General features: G+C 39.6%; 2 protein-coding genes across 2 annotated transcripts in view; one reads left to right on the top strand and one right to left on the bottom strand.

Annotated features, from left to right (window-relative positions):
• The first annotated feature begins 10,603 nt into the window (after positions 1–10,603).
• Positions 10,604–19,561, top strand: part of rtf2 (replication termination factor 2) — a 14,097-nt gene continuing 5,139 nt past the window's right edge. The window contains exons 1-5 of the mRNA XM_035662803.1: positions 10,604–10,773; positions 11,117–11,211; positions 11,329–11,422; positions 11,548–11,687; positions 12,102–12,180. Of these exons, the coding sequence (XP_035518696.1) occupies positions 10,705–10,773; positions 11,117–11,211; positions 11,329–11,422; positions 11,548–11,687; positions 12,102–12,180 (477 nt within the window). The 5' untranslated portion in view covers positions 10,604–10,704. The remainder of the gene's footprint in view (positions 10,774–11,116; positions 11,212–11,328; positions 11,423–11,547; positions 11,688–12,101; positions 12,181–19,561) is intronic.
• Positions 14,604–19,016, bottom strand: gcnt7 (glucosaminyl (N-acetyl) transferase family member 7). The gene is made up of 4 exons (XM_035662802.1): positions 18,080–19,016; positions 16,967–17,708; positions 15,624–15,719; positions 14,604–14,839 (listed from the first exon to the last, which is right to left on the bottom strand). The coding sequence occupies exons 1-4, from the start codon at positions 18,281–18,283 to the stop codon at positions 14,604–14,606; spliced, it is 1,278 nt and encodes a 425-aa protein (XP_035518695.1). The 5' UTR covers positions 18,284–19,016.

The following is a 19,561-nucleotide window of genomic DNA, read 5'->3' as shown; positions in this document are numbered from 1 at the left end:
ATTATTATTATTATTATTATTAAGCTATTATTATTATTATTATTATTATTATTATTATTATTATTAAGCTATTATTTATGATTATGGTTGCTGCACAGAACTTAACTGAGGTAATGACCTGGTAATGAAAAGTTTCAATCTGTACTAAATCCTTGCATATGTTTTTACAGTTAGGGCCCCAACTAAATTAGCCTTTTAGATCATTGTTGTGATTTGCTACTGTAAAGAAAAAAGGGGAGAGTTAATTAATACATTTCAGATTTTGTTGGACCCCTTGTGGTTTCCATAATGAATGACTCTTGAGTTCAACTAAGAGCAGAACATTTGACACTTTTGACAAAGCAGTTCCTGTTTTTCCACAGCTGAATAAATCACAGCTAATTCTATAATGCATTACAACATAATGTAGTACGAAAGTACAAAGGGGCTAAAGAGCCAGTAAATTAGTGCCAATCACAAGGCAGACTTCAAACACACCGACTCGTGCTTTTGTTGCAACTCTCCAAGGACCCATTGAGCCGTCCAGAGTTGTGCCTGAGCTCTAAGGACAACACTGGGGGCTATTTGCTTCTCAGATTAAAGAGGTTGAGCAAGATAGCCAGCTGAAAGCTGCAGCAGTAGGAAGACGAGCTCCAGGGGTTTCCCCCCTAAAGAGCAGTTAGCAGAAAAGGACTGCCCGTATTGTTTAGCATCTCCGGGAAAGGGTGTTTTCTCTCGGCACTGAGGTGGAAAAGTAAATTAGCGTTCACTCTGTGCCTGGTTCTGGCTCCGACAAACTGAGAATGGTGTGTCGACAGCCACAAGACTGCTCCCTTCAAAGATCTGTAACTAAAGGGACATGGCTCATGCTAAAGTAAACAGAAAGAAGTCTAGAGCTCTTAGTTAGACAGGCAGGCTGTGGCATGTATTTCAAAATTGCCATCACATCAAATGGGCAGGCAGATCAACTGGAAGTCATTCTGCAAGAGGCACTTCTTTGGCTGCATCTGCCATGTGGGTCTAATTTTTCACCTTGAATGATTGTGAATGCTGCGGAGGGTCAACATAGGTCCATGCCTGCTTGACAAGATGCTGATTCTAGAGACAGAAAAAGAAGGAAAGGGAGAGAAAGCTCGAGAGGGAGAGAAAAAGACAGAAAGACAGACAGAGAGCAGACAAGAGTGCCAAATCACGACTGCTGAGGACCAGCCGTCTACACAATCTCAGACAGGAAAGGGAATGTGGGGGGAAGAGAAGGGGAGAATGAGCGATTGGAGAAAGGGGTTCAGTGAGGAAAAGAGAGAAATAGTTTTTGAGGAGACATCTGGCTTTGATTAAGTGGGGCAGTGTGGACAAGCCAGCCTTTGCCGTTTGTTTTGACTGGGCTTTTCGGGGGAAGTTGATGTTGTTGTTTGTTTTATGAAAAGCAAGTGGATTGTTAATTGATGCACGGCCTTGGACACAATGACTGAGTAGAGATTAAGCATTTTAGTAGTGGTGGTGTTGATCTATTTGTGTATTTATGTGCAGTTTGTGCATGTGCAAGTACAAATACACTCTGTATTTGTGGGAATGGGTGAGGACTGCGGGGGAGGCTATAATATATATACAAAGCATACATTTTTCCTCGAAATGCCAGAGCTTTCTTCAGTGTTGCCTCTGTTATGTTCTTTGATGTAAGGACATGAGCTATATTTGTTAACAATTCTTTTTCCAGTCTCTTAGAAGCTCCAAAAACCACTGGAATTCAGGGAGTTGATGCTAATGAAGAATAGAAACTAAACTAGGCTGAAACAGATGATGATAGAAAAGAATAGAAAAGAATAGAAAAGAACGGAACTGAAGGAAATAAAACCCCCGAAAAAACAGACAAGATCAGACTAAGTAAAACACAATAGAGTTATACTAAAAATGCTTGTTTGATGGCTGTAAAACATCTGCCTTTCTGGAGAGAAATAGAGAAAATCTGTGGTGTTGGACGACTTTGAAAAAGATCGTTCCAATCCGAGACGAAAGCAAACGCCCATACAGCAAAACTGGGACTCAGACCTCGCTTCTGTTACTTCTTCACAGACATATTGAGTGCGAGAGGAACCTCATGGCACAACGTCCTGCACCGCTGAATATGAATAAACCATCAAGTGCAGAGACTCAAGCCAAGCCAAACTCAGCACGCAGGCATCACAGCAGAACAGGGCAGGAGGCCCTGGAGCTCTTACTGGCAAGCACAGACAACCCACCCCCTCCCTTGCCATAAATCACCGTTCCCAAAGTCAATTGCCCATCAAAAAAAGATAATGGCTTGAAAAAAATCCTGCAGTGATTTTTTCTGCTCTCTGATTTTCAATTATTGTTAGGGTGAGAAGATATGCATTCAAGATACTGTGACTCAGAGGGAACAGTAATCCGAGGGAATACTGGTGAGTCTGGTGGGGTTTTGAAGAGTTTCAGAGGTGAAACTGGAGACCTGGAGTCAGACTGCTTGTTCTCTGAGGGGTCTGTGGTTGTGATGATGATTGGAAGTGATGTCTGTTTGGTAGCTGCTGCTTCTGCTTCAAGGGCAGCTGCATAAATGACACAGAGGGTTTGATCCTTGGTCTCTGGCACAGTTAAGCCAAACTTAGACCCAGAATGTGTGTGAGAGTTCTAAGAATGATTAAGAGTGGCGTTTATTAGCCAATGCTGTCTTAAGGGCAACCAGGTAAGACTGCTACTTTAACAACCCATTGGACCAAGTTGGACCCTCTGGAATGGGACGGAACTCATTAAACAAGCAGTATTGGACTGAACTCTTTGAACTGTCTGAACTTTCAAAACAATTATAATTACTGAATTGATAATTCAGAAGGGTATTAAAATGTGTTATCTATTTCAAGAAAAGGCATCTAAAATTCATCTGTCGATATTTCAAATACATTGAAAATATTTTTTGCTAGATGATCTTAAAAATCATAATTTTAACTCAAAACAGGACTGCTGTCACATTTTATAGATGTGTTAATTTGTATTGTATTGTAATTCATTATTAACAATTTTTAAAGGTACCCTCCTGACATGTACTATGAAATACTCTGCTTTAACAATATTCAAACCAAAGGCAAAAAAAGTACAATTTAGATATTAAAATCCACAGGGATCTACTCTTTCTACCTCATTAAAAATTCCAGAATCTCTGAATATGCAAATTTAGTACATTTTTCTAAAGTTTTCCTGCTGGACACAAGATGTCTCCTTCACTGTATAGTCCATTCTCAGTGTATGTGCACTGGAGGCTTCAAGTTTCTACATCACACTTTTATAAGTTGCATACTGGACCAGGTTTGACTTCCAAGTCATTTGTGATGTAACACATCATGCTCAAAAGGCCCCGCCCCTTAAAATCAGATTTTCAATGAGCACAGAGAAACTTTAGACTTTCAGCAGATGAATGTGAAAACTTCTAGTGTCAAACTTTGCACAGACATCATTCTGCACAGTGAAGCTCAAACATTCAAGATGTAGGAACAAGAAAAGAAACTATTTTTTTATACTGTACTTTAATAGTTCAAAATTTGAATTAATTGTGACTTGGTCCTTCTGATATTAAATTAATCACACAATTTTAAAGCCATGCCTTTCATACGGGCATTTACTATTTCTAATGTACACTTACTCCTAGCAACCTTCCTGTTACACCTGGGCTGAAATGTTAACACCTGATACAGTGGACAAACTTGTTATCTGTACTGTGTTGAATTGGCACAGAGGTCTCGAACCTCTGGCCACCACACCTTGGCAGCAGCAGCGCAGTGCGTCAGGGGATCATTGAAACATTATCCGCAAGACCGGAAACCAGCTGGGGAGTAGAAAACAGCAGCAACTCGAGGATGTTCTCTGTGCTTACCAAACAGAAACTCCAAAGGATCTGTTCCAAGGGTGAGGAAGAAGGTGTTAAAGAAAGTATCAATATCCTGGAACTTCTCCCATATCTTCAGGGCCTTCTGTTGTGTTTGTGGTTGTGTGTGTGAGAGATTAACTGGTCCTAGAAAAATATTTTACACCGCCTGTCATAGGCAGCTCAAAACAGAGCAAGTTTTTATTTTTTATAGTTGACCAACGGGGATCTTTTGCCAAGTGAACACGCTGGTGGGGGAGGGGAAAAGTGGAATCAAATCCATTTTTTTATTGTTATGTCTGACGACGGGGAGGTCTAAAAATTTCAATTTCCTATAGTTGTTATTAACAAGAGAAATGGGTGGCAATCGGTTCAACACTCTGCACAGTTATTGTTTAACTTTCCACCCAGATGTATTACTTCACCACATTCACAAGTCACATATGTCCTTTTAATATAGTTTTTGGTCTCAAATATTCAATCCAACTGTTTGCAAATCCAGAAATTATCCACTGTCAATGTAAGGACAACTTGACATTCAGTATGCCAATAGAGGCAAATCTTCCTGTCAAGAATAATAACACAGACGATTATAACAATGTGAGTCAAAAGGTAACAATGTCTGCAACAACAGAAGACTTGAGATGACAAAGCCACGTACGATTTTTATTACAAATGTGCCCTTCTTTACTGTAATCATACTGTCAGGCAGACCTTTTCTTTTGCAGATTTTTAGACGATCTGGCTTATCCAGATAATTAGCCAATCAGTGTTGGAGAACTAAAACAGGTGACCGCAGGTGAGACCTGTGGCTGCCTGTCATTATCTCATCAACCCATCAATCACACGGAAGCACCGCCCTGAGGGTAACATTTGCCAATAGGCACACAGGTGAACCCTTAAATCAGCTTTAATTGAGCTGCTGAGTAACAAGCATGGTTGAAAGGTGTGGGAAAGTGAGACTGGTGTCAGTGAACTTTATGGGGCTCTGACAGACTCCCCGCCAACTACGGAGGCAGCGCTAGTGATAATAGTCTCTCTATCATCACTTGTTAACTTAACTTAACCAGAAACTAAACAATGGCTCCACCATAAGAGGTTGCTGTCAATTTCTAACTACCATTCCAAAAGTATTTTTCTCTATTTCTCCTTTTTGTATTATTATTTTCTCTTTTCTCAAAGAACTGCCACAATGCTATGAACACAATTGTACATTTTTGATCCTTGACTTACGAGAACACTGTCAGGCAGTAAATACAGAAGTAATTTTTTCAAATTCAAAAGTTGATTTTTATTTGATCATATTGTAGCTTACTTGTCAAGTAAGCTGATTTTGATTCTGGTATAAACTTAGCACTTTTTTGTCTCAACAACAACAACAACATTTTCGCTATTAACCAACAGCTCCCACAGACAAGCACCCACCCTGCACAGGAGCCCAATCTGGCTCTGGCCATGGATACTTCTCTCAACTCAACACTACAAATTTATTGACAGCTTTTAAAAAATATTTACTGCCCCACTTCCTCTCCCAGCGGGCACCTAGCCTGTAATCTCCCTACCCGTTTATTAGATCATTTGTCAAAGCCTCAAGCTTTTTTCTTTTTGTCATCATCCCCTCCTTTCGCTTTTTGGAAGGAGGAGTGTATATGTACTATGAGTGCGTGTGTGTGTATGGGAAAGAGAGATAGAGTTGGAGAGGGAGTGAATAAAGGCTGAGACAGGGAGAGCAATGGGCCTTGGAGATTAACTCCTTCCATGCCTTCCTTTTCCTTTTTAAAACAGAATTTACAGCTGATTAGCCTCCACTGTAAAGACAGGCCCCAGTTCCCAGAAGGAACGCTGCTAAACATTTATGCAAGGCCAGACGTAAAGACCCTTATTAAAAACATGTGTTCTTCCAAAGACCCCTCAGAGAGACATCCAGGGGGTGGGACTGAATAAAAACACTGCAGACTGGAGGGTCATTTTCAGCACATCATTGTAGAAATGTGTGTTGCTCTAAACTAGATTCAAATATGACACATCCTACATTTTTTGAAGCATAAGAACATCAGTGCTCAGACAAAACTGTGACACAACAAAGAAGTAGCTCAGGACACCAAAATATTAAAGGAATAGTTCACTTATAAACACATCATATCTCTGTTTGTTTAATGCATACAAAAGCCAAGCCAAGAGTAAAAACAACAGGTGGTGGATTAAAGGGTTTATATGCCTGACTATTTCTTGGCCAGGACCAATAACTTCCTGAATGCTGGTTGCCTGGCAACTTCATGTTAATGACAAGATTTCAGAAAGTTCTAGGCCAAGAAAAACTCTGGCACATAACCCCCCGTAAACCCACAAAGTGTAATTTTTACACTCTGGTTTTTGTACTGATTAACCACACAAGATATAATGGGTCATTTAGTGAACTTTAGAGGTGCATGTAGGTGCTTTTTGTTGTCTTTAAACAGAGCCAGGCTAGCTGTTGCCAATGTCTATGCTAAGCTAACTGGTTTCTGGCTATAGCCGTACACTACCGGCCAGACCTAAGAGCATTATCAATCTTCATATGTAACTCTTGGCAAGAAAGCGACTATGGCTATTTTCTAAACTGTTCAATTATTTCTTTAAAGACTAAGAACTCTTTCATTTAAACCATGAAATCAGGTTAATAAACGCAAAATAATAACTCCACTCCCAATGGATTTTTGGTTAGCATTCAAAGTTAGCACTGAGCTCATCGTGGCACAGCGGTACACAGAATCACCCACTATTTCCCCTCATGTCTGTGTAATGTGAGTGTGTGTGGGCAGCAGAGAGTGAGAGAGGGCATGAGACGGTGAAAGTGAGAGTAAGAAAAAACACCAAAAAGTGAGAGTGAGTTTTATTATTGCTGAAGACGTGTATGGTGAGGCGGCGGCTGGCGAGAACCTTAGCTACCGTTGCTGCCAGGCCTCAGCTGCTACGTGTGCTTAGTCTTCACCACGTGCCCACAGAGTACACAAGGCAGCCACAGGTATGTCCCTATCACCCTGGGCCACACCAATCACAGCCAGGAGGCTGTCAGAACCTTTCGGGTATCCCGTCAAGCTAATGAGATGTGACTGAGCCTGTGCTGCCAGTGCACAAGCAATTGTTCCATTCATATACCCTCCACTGATGTATGGAGACTCCCCCCACAGCCATTAAGAAGGGACCCAGGACCATGTGTGTGTATGTCATATGGTTGGTTGCGTTCACAGTCTGTGAGTGTATACGCATGTATCTGAGATATGCGTGTGTATGTATCCATTTATCTGTTAGTGGGTTTGTGCCTGTGGGTGTTCAGAACTGGTTTGCCACAGTGGAAAAGATAATCATAAACTGGCTGATGGTAGAAATGTGTCCAGGTGGGCTGTGTGTGTGTGTGTGTGTGTGTGTGCTGGTGCATGGGTCTGTGTCTCGGCTTGGCTGGGATCATACAAGGTCCCAGTGCTTCATGAAGTTTGTGGTAAATAAAATGTTGAGCTGTACACTTCAACGCAGCCGATGGATTAAAACTGTCACACAGCAGGCTGGTGCAACAAGGAAAAATGGTCCGCAGTCATCTGCTGGAGGAATCATGGGAACACTGGGCATGTTTTTCTTGAACAGACATAGCAGGGAAGCTGAGAGATACAGACAAAACCTAATTTCCTTGCTGCTGACTCATCTGCAGTGTTTCCAAATCCAATTTGATTCACCTAAAATAATACATCCTAACCCTTTAAATTTGGAATTTTATCCTGATCATGTTATAAACAATGACAACAAAAATAAAACTCCAGATCTAATTCCCTGTTTATGACTTTATGCAAGACTACATGGGATATTTCACAACACAAGAAATCTGTATCAGTATGTGGCCAAAGCTCCAGTGGGTTAATCATACTCATACTGCTCAGACCAAGTGGATAGAAAAATTAGTTATGGGCAATGTTTCCAACTGACATAATTTTAGCTATGTGAGTTTCAACATAAACAGAAAAAGGAATGAGAAAATAATTGTGGTCGACTGGTGTGTGTGGTAACCCATTGCAGTCTTCATGTTGGATGTGGTGCTCTTTTTCCAGGGTTTTGAATTTCTCATTATATGTTAGGTACATGAACTTACATATGGCCTGATACATGATGTTAGAGCTGACTGAGAACAGCAGTGTTCCCCATTCAACTTAAAATTACAAATAAAATATTCTTTCATATAGTAGGCGGTTTATTGAGGGAAAATGTTATGGTGACGGTAGAATTTGCTGTTAAATTCTTTCATATGGTATAATACTAGCTGCAACCCCATAAAGATTGTAGGCTTTCACACCAAATTTTCTTCCAATTGCTTTTAAATGAGTCATTTTAGAAGTGGAAAACAGAAAACAGCAAAAAAAGAGAATTCCCTCACAGTATGGCATTGCCCTATAACACTGATAAAATGAGTGCCCTACAGATGTAAGGTCAAATCTAACCGGAAAAATAAAGCACCTCCTCACCACCCCCTTTGATAAATCTGAGTAAATATCCCTCTACTCTGTTCCAAATAATTTCCTTCCAGCTATGTCCAGAGAGATTTCAGGGACTAGGCAGTTTGGTTTTTCTCCTTCAGAGGGCTTTAGCTTGGTTGGCTGGAGGACTAAGGGTCCAGCTCTATCAACTAGCGCCAATGTAAACACAGCAATTCCTTCCCAATTAGAAACGCTAAATGCATTGGACTCGGTGCACTACCAGGGCTGGTCCGTGCAATTAATGCAGCCTTGGTCTCCACTGGCTGCTTCGGATGGCTGGGATGGTTAAGATGTATACAGTTTCAGTTCAAGGCCAGTCAGTGGAAGTCTGATTGGGCAGGTTGGACTCATCATGGAAGTATAAACATGGGGTTGGATGGGCGCTTGGTGGTTGGGGTTTTCTTTGGGTCAGCCGTGCTGGGTAGCACCACAGCAGGCCAGGAAGATATGTGTGGTAGGAAGGTCAATCAGAGGGGGAGATTTGTGGAAGAGGAAGCTGCATTTCAGCTGAAAAACTGGAGAATGTGGTGATCAAAACAGTGGAGATCTGGGACTGACAGTGGCACATTCTGGCTTTGGATGGCAGTAACGTCAGATGTAAAATGACAGGTTACTTTGCCACCTGCAATATGTAAGGTGGATGTCATCTGATTAAAATGTAATGAGCTACAAACACTTTTTTAACTGCTGCCTCATAAGTGTCAAAGTATTTGAACAGTTCAGGATGATATTGATTTAAAAAATAACATGTAGTTTGCAATGTGAAATCGCCTTTAAAGTTTTGCATCCTATAAAGAAAACAATATTTCCACTATCCTAATGTTGCTGTCATTATAGGGTACCTCTGTGATAACTGACCTGTGACCACTCAGGTCTCTCTGTTACATGGAAGTAGTAAACAACTAACTCTTTTCTATCCAGCTTAAGTGACTCAAAGCTTCAGCACAGGCATTTCTAGTGTCTATAGTTGATTTAGTATTGAATTGTATTGGATATATTAGTAAAACAAATTTATATAAAATGTATATCACATGTGCAAAATAAAACAATGTGTCCCTTTTTTCATACACTTTCCACTAAATCCACTAGATCTCTGTAGTATGTTTTTTTATGATTAAGTGCATCAGGTACAAGCCAGCAAGAATACACAAAACTATAATAAATTGTGTAAAACAAATCTATCTGGCTCTGTGGTTTTCCAGAACAGCAGAATATGCAAGACAGGGATAGAAGACCATTGTTCTGTCTCCTTTTGTCCAGTGGCTATTGTGCATTGTGTGTTCCTGAGGTGTTGGTTTGCATCAGCCTGGGGCGCTCCACTCTCTCAAAGATAGTTTGCTAACAGAGCTTTCACTCCATTGCCTCTAATGAAAATCCATACTAAACATTTAGCTCTGTGTGAGAAAGGGGGGAAATTCAATAAGACACGTAACGCAATTTATAAATTACAGGAAGAACCAATCGAACCAACAGGCAAAATGGAGAATTGTTTTTTGTTTATATTTGTTTATTTTGCTACATTTTGGGAACCGAAGTAGCAGCCGTTTGTGTGTGGTGAGTGTAAAGAGGTTGAAATCTATTTTCTCAGGCAAAATTAAGTCCAATGCTGTGTTTTTATTCAGTCTTTTTCCCCCCACACAGATTATCAGTCATGCCGCCAGAGATGTCTCCACTGAGGTATTCCCCAAACTAATGGTCGCTCTTGGACAGCACCATCGATAGTAAACTAATCTGCAGCCTGCAAGGCACAGGAAACAGATCTCATTAGCACTCATTGAACTATCTTCCAAGGAAACTTTCATCTTTAGACCACTCTGACAACAAGCCTGAGAGCCAGACTAATGTCACTTACTAGTTCTGGGTGTAATGACTGACTGAAAAACATGTAATAGATGGATGGGCAGTAAAAGAGTGAAGTCATCTGGGTGAAATAGTTTTTTCGTGCTGATAAAGTAATTACCAAAGATTCCTCATTCTAGTATGCTCATGTTTTCACATCCTCCTGTTAAAATGTTTTTCTTTTCTTTGGAGCTTCTATTCTTATGTTAAATTGTAAATTTTCCATTTGCTTCCCATTCCTCTTGCAGCTACCATCTACGCTGCTTGCTCAACAGAAACTAGTAAAGTGATATTTGGAGTGATGCTTCCACACTGTGGCTGAGGCAACAAAATACACAAGAAGAGCTTGAAGTTGTGTCCATTCAGCCACTAGAGGGCGACGTCAAATGAAGCGCACATCCCGCGAGCTTTGCTGAACTCTCGTTGTTTGTTTACAACCTGAGAACTTCCTGTCTGCTCGCAGCTTTGTCTTAACTGGATAATTAAAGGTCTCAAATCAGCCGATTCAACATGGGATGTGATGGAGGAACGATTCCCAAAAGACACGAGTTGGTGAAAGGCCCCAAAAAAGTCGAGAAGGTGTGTTACGCTTATTTCTGTCATAGCTAGTTAGTGTCGGAAGCAGTCGGCGTGTTGCTAACTATTAGCCAGCTAACAGACTAGCCTATGGGTAGTTGTCTTAAAAACTATAAATGACAAATTAAATAAGTTTTAAGTATTTGTTATACATATATGTCAGCCACTCGCGGGATTTGTCCCATGTGGCTTCTTGTAACTTACACGTAGGTTGGCTAACTAACTAACTAACATACTCAACGACTAGCTGACGTTAGCTTTGAACATAAAACTGTTAACTTTTACACACATTAGAGACGAAGATGAATAACTACTGTTATATTACATGTGTATGTTGTGTTTACAGGTTGATAAAAATGCAGAGTTGGCTGCCAGATGGAAATACTGTGCCTTGAGCCAGGAGAAACTCAGACGGCCCATCGTTGCTTGTGAAATGGGAAGGTGAGAATTGGCTTTTCTGTTTGTTCAACGTCAATCAGGCAAAATTAGCTGCCAATTCTAATATTTGCTTATCACAGCACTGTGTGTTCTCAAAGTCTGGTCCATGTTGTGTTTCAGGCTCTATAACAAAGATGCTGTCATCGAATATCTTCTGGATAAAACTGCTGAGAGACCCAATGTGGAGGCTGTAACTCACATCCGTGGGATCAAGGTGTGTTGGAGCTGAAGTTTGGTAGTCTTATTAAACCACATGGGTTTGTCCCCAGCTGCATAATATTTCTTCCATACATCTAAAGTCGAAGTCAACGCGTGTTTATCCATGTACTCCCTCTGCAGGATGTAAAGGAACTGAACCTGACCGATAACCCTGAGTGGGAGGGAGAGAGAAGAAATGCTAAAGGAGACAGATATGAGGACGTCCACTGCGGCATGTTCATTTGCCCTGTTGTTGGGTTGGAGATGAATGGCAAGCACAGGTAACAAGCAACAAGTAAAAGGTCCACAACCAAAACATAACAGAGGCAGGTGCTTCACTTGCATGCATCAATTATAATAAATAAAAAAAAGGTTCTCTGTTCAATTTAAAGACTAACTTTGTGCATCCACTTCACTGTAGTATATTACTTATCTACCCATCAGGTGAGGCTTTAAAGACTCAGCAGATTTTTGTCAAGTTCAGTGTTGATCACATTATGATTTTAAATTCAGTATACTGTATGTGTATACAGAGCTCACTACCGAACCTCATCCAAACATTAAGATCAAACAGAACAGTTAGAAAAATGTGCCTCATATACTTTACAGGTATTGACAGCTCACTTTGTGCAGGAAATGGCCCAACAGTGGAAAAAAAAGGTGTATTTATATATGTGTTATGTTTTCCTTCTCAGGTTCTGTTACTTGCAGACCTGTGGCTGCGTCTTTTCTGACAGGGCCATGAAGGAGGTCAAGACAGAAATCTGCCACAAGGTGAGCTATGTTTCATATTTTGTGCCCCAGTTTTTCTATTCCAGCTTTCTTTGATGGAGCAATGGTTTGCCAACTATGAACAGCTATTTAATTTTCCTAATGGATTTCTGATCTGATCTATCCTTTCTGTAAAGTGCTCTCCTTTGCTGACTTCTCAGTGTTTGGCAGTGACTCTGCTTGTTTGATTTACATACAAAGGTCTCTCACTGCTAATGCTTGGCAAATAAGCAGCCTTGATGTCAATGTAGATAACACACTAGCAGTCTGGCATTTGGTTCCAGATGCACAATCCGTTGCTTAGATGGAAACATTGTACCCTAGTTGAATAAATTGTGTTCGCTATCCAGAAATCTGTATAATTTGAAATTAAAACAAATTTACGCTGTTAAGGTATTTAAAAGACAGGAGATAGTTTGACCATCATGGCAGACTATTAGCTTACGAATCCTTCTTTTAGCTTGCGGGCGATTGATGGGTGGTTTCTCATTTTAGTGTCTGAAAATGTCCAATTGTGCAAATTTCTTACGGGCTTATAATACAATACAATATAGATGGATTAATAGCAGTACGCTCTAGACCTTTTTGAAAAGTGTCCTGATAACGTTATGAATTGGCGCTACACAAATAAAACTGAATTGAATTCAATTGTAGTCTACACATACCATAATCAAGTGCATTATGCAAATCGCAGAAGCTGCAAAAATTATTGATAATGAAAAAATGTGTGACAAAACTGCATCATAATGAAGTACTGTGGTCTGGCTTATAAATATTGTTCTTCAGATGTATGTTTGTGTGGTACAGAACCAAAAGAAATTCACATCATCATGATTTTAATAGTTTTTTCAGTGAAATATAAATCTGTGATGCAAAAACAATGATTCCCACACTAATTGAAAATCATATCACAATCGCAAACTAATTGGAATATTATGTTTTTACCATATCGTGCAGCCCTACTATTAATCCATTTGTAATTCAGTGAGAGGCGTACAGCTTGCTCCAATTTGACCCTATTCCAATGTGTGATAGTCTCACACTTTTAGAAAAATGTTTGTAAAATTGTCTTTTATGTTAGGAGATGTAGTTTGCCATTATTTCTATCATCATTGTTCAAAGCGGAAACTGTGCTCACAGACTCAGCTAACCTGAGGACATTACAGAGGTTTGACTGTTTTGTGTGTCTCTAGCCATCTTTTTTGACCCAAATTGAGCCACATGGGAATCTTGCAGAAGCAGGCCTATGAACCATTGTGGCTCCTGACCTCTTAGTTTTAAGTAACTTTAAAGCGATAGCTGTAATTTCTCATGCATAGGCTATTCTAAGGATGCAGACAGATGATCTCCAGTCACTGCTGTTGTTTCTGTTGAAGTGAAAGTATCTTGGCACAGATCAGTTGTTTGACTTTGCCATAAATAGGGCCTAAAACCATTAAAAAAAATTACAGTGCTTCTTGTGGGAAACTGTCTCTGTCTGCTGAGATTTTTTGCTTAGATAGGCTTATTAGGCGATACACAATTTCTTGAATTTATAGCCACTGGTATTGAGGCTGAATTTGCCTGCTTCTTATTTAGTCTCATTTGGCTGCCATGGTGCAGACAGTTGTTGGCAAACTTGATGAACAAGAGAATATAGTTGTAGGACAAAAAAAAAAAGTTGATAAACTATAAATCAACTATGTTTATGTTTTGGACCAGTGCTGTATAAAGTGATGTCTATTATAGTTCAAGTACTTTACAGTAACAGCCCAAATGAATTATTTTATTTTTTTTTAGGCATCCTGCGTAACTGCCTAAGTGCAGGGGTTTTGCACAGAGCACAGAGCCACTATCATGACTATAGACTTGTTGTCTTGTTTTAAAAAAGGAAGAAGGGTAGGGAGTTTTTTTTCCATCAATGTCTTTAATTGTTTGTTTATGCCTGTTACTTTGGGAAAACAGGAAAAACAAGAAAAAAACAGAAAAAAAGACAGTAGTTTTATCAACAATTATTTTTCAACTGGACCACACACTGAACAATATTAAATTAAACAATAATAAATGCACATTTAGTAGTTTATTTAATACCTTGTGTAGTGTAGTTTTCTCAAATAGGTTCTGTTATTTATGCTTTTTTATAGGATACACGGTACTTTATGTATGTATGCGTTAACTGCATTGGTTTACTGTAAAGATCTTTAGTCACCTGGCATATACACTGTCTTCTGATTATCAAACAAAACAGCCATCTTACAGTTTCATAAATAGAAAAATACACTTGTGATCAGTAGCTATGCTACAGAGTCTGGAAGTGCACAGTGCATCATCCTGCCGTTCTCAGTTCAGTTTCCCGCTCACATTTTTGACATTCACAGCAACCTATCAAGTGCAATTAATCCGAACTGCATTTAGCCCCACTTTTGTTGAGGATACCAGCAGTGATTTCAGGCTTCAGCGCTGCTGTTGAAGTAGCTTGAGTTGCTTTGTGTGGCCAGCAGCCATGATGGCTCTATGGGGACAGTTGCCTGGTTCAACACCTTGTTTCTGTGCCACTGCTCCAGACAGTCCAGTGCCTCTGGAAAGACATTACTCTCAAACTTATTTGCAAACATGCTGTTGCTGTTGATGATCCATGGCAGGTCTTCCATTCCGTAGATACAGATGTCTCGAACGTAATGACCTGGAAAATAACAACAACAATTTTGGTCTTGTATTTGTATATTAGATATTAGACGTGACTCTGTGAACGTCAGACCTTTTATGATGCTGTATGTGTTTGTTAGTAGGTTTGTGTGCTACTGCAGTGATTTGGGATGGTTACATGTATGGATTTATTGTTTACATAAAAGTCCTATTTTTTTCATCTTTTAAAAATGTTAACTTATTGAAGAGTACGTCATATCAGATTATTCAGATAAATCGGTCATATTATGAGTCATTTTATCATCTTTTGTGTTCCCTTAGCCAGTAATTGGTCTTGTAATCCTGTCCGGAGCCAAACATAGGACAATGAGTAAAGAGCAGACCATTTTTATCTCATAGGACAGATATAGAATATGAGGTAAAATATATGTTAGTACTTGTTTGTGCATGTAGTAGTGAGTTTGGCTACAAATATTTACTAGTTTTGTAAACTATAACATATTCTAAATGTTGCTATTACATTTCCATTTTATTAATAATACACAGTTGAAAAAAACTAGTAGTGTACCAAATGCTGCTTCCCTCCCAGCAAATCATAGGATCAACATCAACAAAAAATAGCACATTGAAAATCGTCTTGGTTTTGCAGACAAAGACAGAGGTTGGGGGTAGTGGGCTTCAATTAGAGGGCGTTCACTCTTTTTAAACTGCCTTTACAGCCCAAAAAACAAACGTGCGGTACTTCTTTCAGCTAGACCATATGGTGCAGTAATTAACCAATAAAGTAGTACCCCATTATTGTATGTACTTCTCTACTGTACCTTTGCAGCCATTATGTGTCCGTCCCTCTTGATCTCTCCACTTGATTGCCCGGATGTTTCCTGCCCAACCTCCATCTATGTGGTTGCCTGGAGCTTCTTCAAACACATAACCGTAAAAAATTAATCATGATTATGCAACCTAAGTGAATTATAAAGATTTACCACGCCCAGTTTGGGCTGTCACATGCACTACGTGGGAGAGTGTCCAGCATAATTCCCATTGAAAAGCTTAGGGAAAGCAGCTGCTCTTTATTGGATGTGAGGAAGTTAACCAGATGCTGCTTTGGCAAACCAGCCAGAAAGTCCTCGTCCTTTAAACCTTTTCTCTTGTAAAACTGAAAACAGTAAAGCATAAATGTCATCTTTGTGTGGCTTTTCAAAGTAAGTTTTAGAGTGTGCAGTCTTCTCCCTATTCACATGTCTAGTTAACCTTCCCACCTCCAGTTAAGAGCAGTGCACAGCTACTTCCCTAAGCTTTTCTATGTAAAGCATGAAACTAGGGCTAGTATTTACTATTCAGGTATAATGTAATATAAAAATATAAATACAGCCCTATAAAGATCAGAACAGTTCCCTAAAGTATATTTATCTTAGCCTTATTTCACACTTAAATCCTAATTAATGGATAAATGGCATGGAATTTGAAATAATTTCTAACATCTCGACATAAGGATCAATATCTCTTGATATCAGTAAATTAGTAGTGAGGGTTCAGTGCAAAAGCCATGAGGTGCACATTAAGAATAGGCTCTTTGTTGTTATTGATTCCCCCTTAGGAGAAATAAGCCTGTTGCATTTCAACCATCCTCTTTAGGAGCACCTAGGGACACATTTTTTCTTCTTAAGTCAGTTCCTTGGTCAAGAAAAATGGCAGTATTTCCTAATAGCTAACATGCTTGTCTTTTGGAGTAGCAATTTACCACAAATGACCTCTTGAGACTTGACTCAAGCATTACTTAAGCGTGAGAAATTACACTTTTACGCAACCAAGGGTGCAAATAATGTTAGGAATGAGCCGGGATCTCCTGATACAATATTGTTGATGATCAAACAATATAAATATTTTCACTTTAAACATATATCTGATCAATAAGTTCACATGCTGTAGTTTTCCTTTGTGCCATATATGTGGGATGAAAAAGGAAATGGCTTACTTCAAGCAAATAATAGTGCCATCTTTTAAAGTAGTACTAATATTACAGAAAAATATCATTTTCATTTTACATTGGTTGCAAACAACATGTTTATTATTTTACAGCATCTTTACAAGTTTTTCCTAATGTGCCAGATGGCTTCAGTTGTGCTGTGGCTCACTTTAAGGCCATTTGAAACAGGCAGTTTACCTTTGATGTGGTTGAGTGTCACCCAGTAGTGCTCATCTGGACTGAACGTGTCTTTCGACCACTCCAGGAGGTCACGGGCTACTCGGCTTTTCAGAACAAAGTCTACAAAAGCTCTTGTGAGAGCATAGTAGGCCGTTCCAAAATAAATTTGCAGATTGTGTGGAGGAGGATCTTTCTTTAGTCCTAACCCTTTCAGAGCTACATGTGACCCCATAATCTCCCTGTGCTGGAGCTGTGTCCTGTGCCTCATAGACAGTGGTTGCTTGACCCCAGGCGTCATGTTTCTGTCCCTCCACTCTTTGCTCTGCATGTACCGCACCAGTTCCAGGTTGCTCTTGACAGGGAAATCCTGTCCACACAGATTCACCACCTTTCTCCAGCCTATCTTGGACTTTGCTAGATCCTTCATGCAGTTCAAATCTGCTTGCAGGCGGGAAAACCCAGCGTAGGTCACTGTCTCGCTGCGGCTGGAGATGAAGGTATTTTTGAAGCAGCTGACTAGCTTCCATACAGCCGCCTGGTATTCCCATGGAGCCTTAGCATCCACGTGAATGCAGTAGACATTTTGTGGCATGTAAATGGCCCGCAGCAGCCGCACAAAAAGCTCCAGCTCCTTGTGAACGGTCACAATGAATGCTAAAGGGTAGTCCTCCTCCTCACGGCTCAGAGGTGTTGTGATGAAGTGAAGGTCTCTGATCAAATCTGAACACTGCAGGCGACTATTTAGAATATAGCTTTCCACCTGTAGACAGAAGAAAATTATATATTAACACGACACCTGTTATTAAATCCTTTTTTCTTTTTTTTTTCTTTTTTTTAACCAAAATCTTTACTCATATTTATCAGTATACTTCTTCAGGTTGGTCACAAACACAGTGTCGAATTGGATCTGGTAAATTACTTGTTTGACTCGATTAGTTCTTGTAATTTCTTATTTTACACATTTGTTTTAGCATGTTGCTACCACAGAATCTTGTTTATGTGATTCCCGCTCTTTAAATGAAACTAAAATGTACCATCCTGAGTGATGAGTCTTGCTCCACTGCCACTGTTTATATCAAATTTTAGAAATGCAGAAAGAGAATACATATATGTAAAAGAAAAACAACATACCTGGCAGTCACGGCGGTACAACTCTTCTCCTTCCATGCTGTTCAGAAAAGCTTTACATTCAGTGGAGAAGGGCCTGCAACTGGGAGGCTCCAGAGGCTTATGTTCAGTTGGCATCCTGGCCCTCAAGTAAATGACTGAACAGATAATAATACTCATCCCCAGGCACAACAGGAAGCTGCATTTCGTTCCCTCAAGCTGGCGCATAATAGCCCTGCTTCACCGTATCCAGACAGCACCACCACAGATAAAACTCCTGCAATAAAGACATCCAGTTATTTGCAGTAGGGTCCTGGACCCCAGAGGGATATTAAATAGGGTTAAATATGTAGGTTAGCACTAATTGATGAAGCCAGTTTTTAGCTCAAGAAATGTAGTTTAGTGTACCGAATTTAGTCTCTTGATGACTGATATCTGAGATGTGATGAATAACGACATTTGTCTCTGGTTCCTCTTTCTGGAACACAATATACAGGATTTTAACTTCATCTTCATTTAGTCAGATTTTCAAAATCATGTAGAATAATAAATTCTACCTCTAGAGAGCTGTTTTTCCTCTACTTTGTGCCTCAACCAAAAAACCCAAACAAATCAAAACTGACGAAAAAGGAAACTGTTCAGCAACATTTGGCAAATTATAGAGAGAGTTGGCAAAGTATAGCATACTTAAAGGTCCAACATTTAGGAGAATCTATTGTGTGGAGGCGACCATGTTGAGCCACCATGTTTCTACAATAGTACTAGATTTTTGTGGCCACCATACTTTCTCCCTTGTGCTTGTAAAGGGAGCGTGAGGCAGGTGAGTTGCAATCTGCATCTATACCGCTAGATGCCACTAAATCCTGCACTCCTTTAAATAAACTGTTAAAATGGAGTCATGCAAGTTTTTTTTCATAAATACTTTCTTTTATGCAAGGAACATAAATTGGAACTAGTGCAGAAATGATGAGCTAGTGGATTATCCAACAAAAGAAAATGTATTACTTATGATTTTGATCTTTTGATCAGCTTGCTTTCTCTTGTTTTGAATTATTAGGGAATTAGCCAACTCATTTTCATAAAACAAGTCATTTACGTAAATGTCCATTAACTGGAAAACAATTTGCAAATAATTGTTAACAAAATTGAAAGCAAATGCAGCTTTAGTTGAAACATGCCATTGAGACTCACTGAACAAGTCTTGGTGGATCATCTGAAAACTCAGGAATTCTTCATGAACTAAATGTGCAAGGTACAACAGATAGCATTAAGTAAACATGTGACATATGAAGATACCAAAAGGATTCAGACTGACTGGAGGATAGTTGAGAGAGGGACAGTACTCTGGTGTGATACCCTGCCGTGTATCTGCCCTTTGCCCATCTCAGGCTGCTTAGTGGTATAACTACTTAAGTATTTATGACCCTTTTCTTAATGTAAGGCATTTCTTTTCTCTTTCAAGTGTATTTGTTATGATAAAGTCCTAATTTTAATATTAAAATTAGG

Source organism: Morone saxatilis, unplaced genomic scaffold (assembly GCF_004916995.1).
Source record: "Morone saxatilis isolate NCDOM2014 unplaced genomic scaffold, NCSU_SB_2.0 Contig18, whole genome shotgun sequence".
Lineage (NCBI taxonomy): Eukaryota > Metazoa > Chordata > Actinopteri > Moronidae > Morone > Morone saxatilis.
The sequence above is the reverse complement of the archived record's forward strand: the minus strand, read 5'-3'. Positions and strand labels throughout refer to the sequence as shown.

Bases quoted from the DNA above. Each gene is read 5' to 3' on its own strand.
- gcnt7 (XM_035662802.1), bottom strand. From the start codon at position 18,283: ATGCGCCAGCTTGAGGGAACGAAATGCAGCTTCCTGTTGTGCCTGGGG. The intron at 17,709-18,079 runs GTATGTTGTTTT...TTCTGTCTACAG, and splicing joins TGTACCGCCGTGACTGCCAG to GTGGAAAGCTATATTCTAAA. The intron at 14,840-15,623 runs GTACAGTAGAGA...GTTATTTTCCAG, and splicing joins GACACATAATGGCTGCAAAG to GTCATTACGTTCGAGACATC.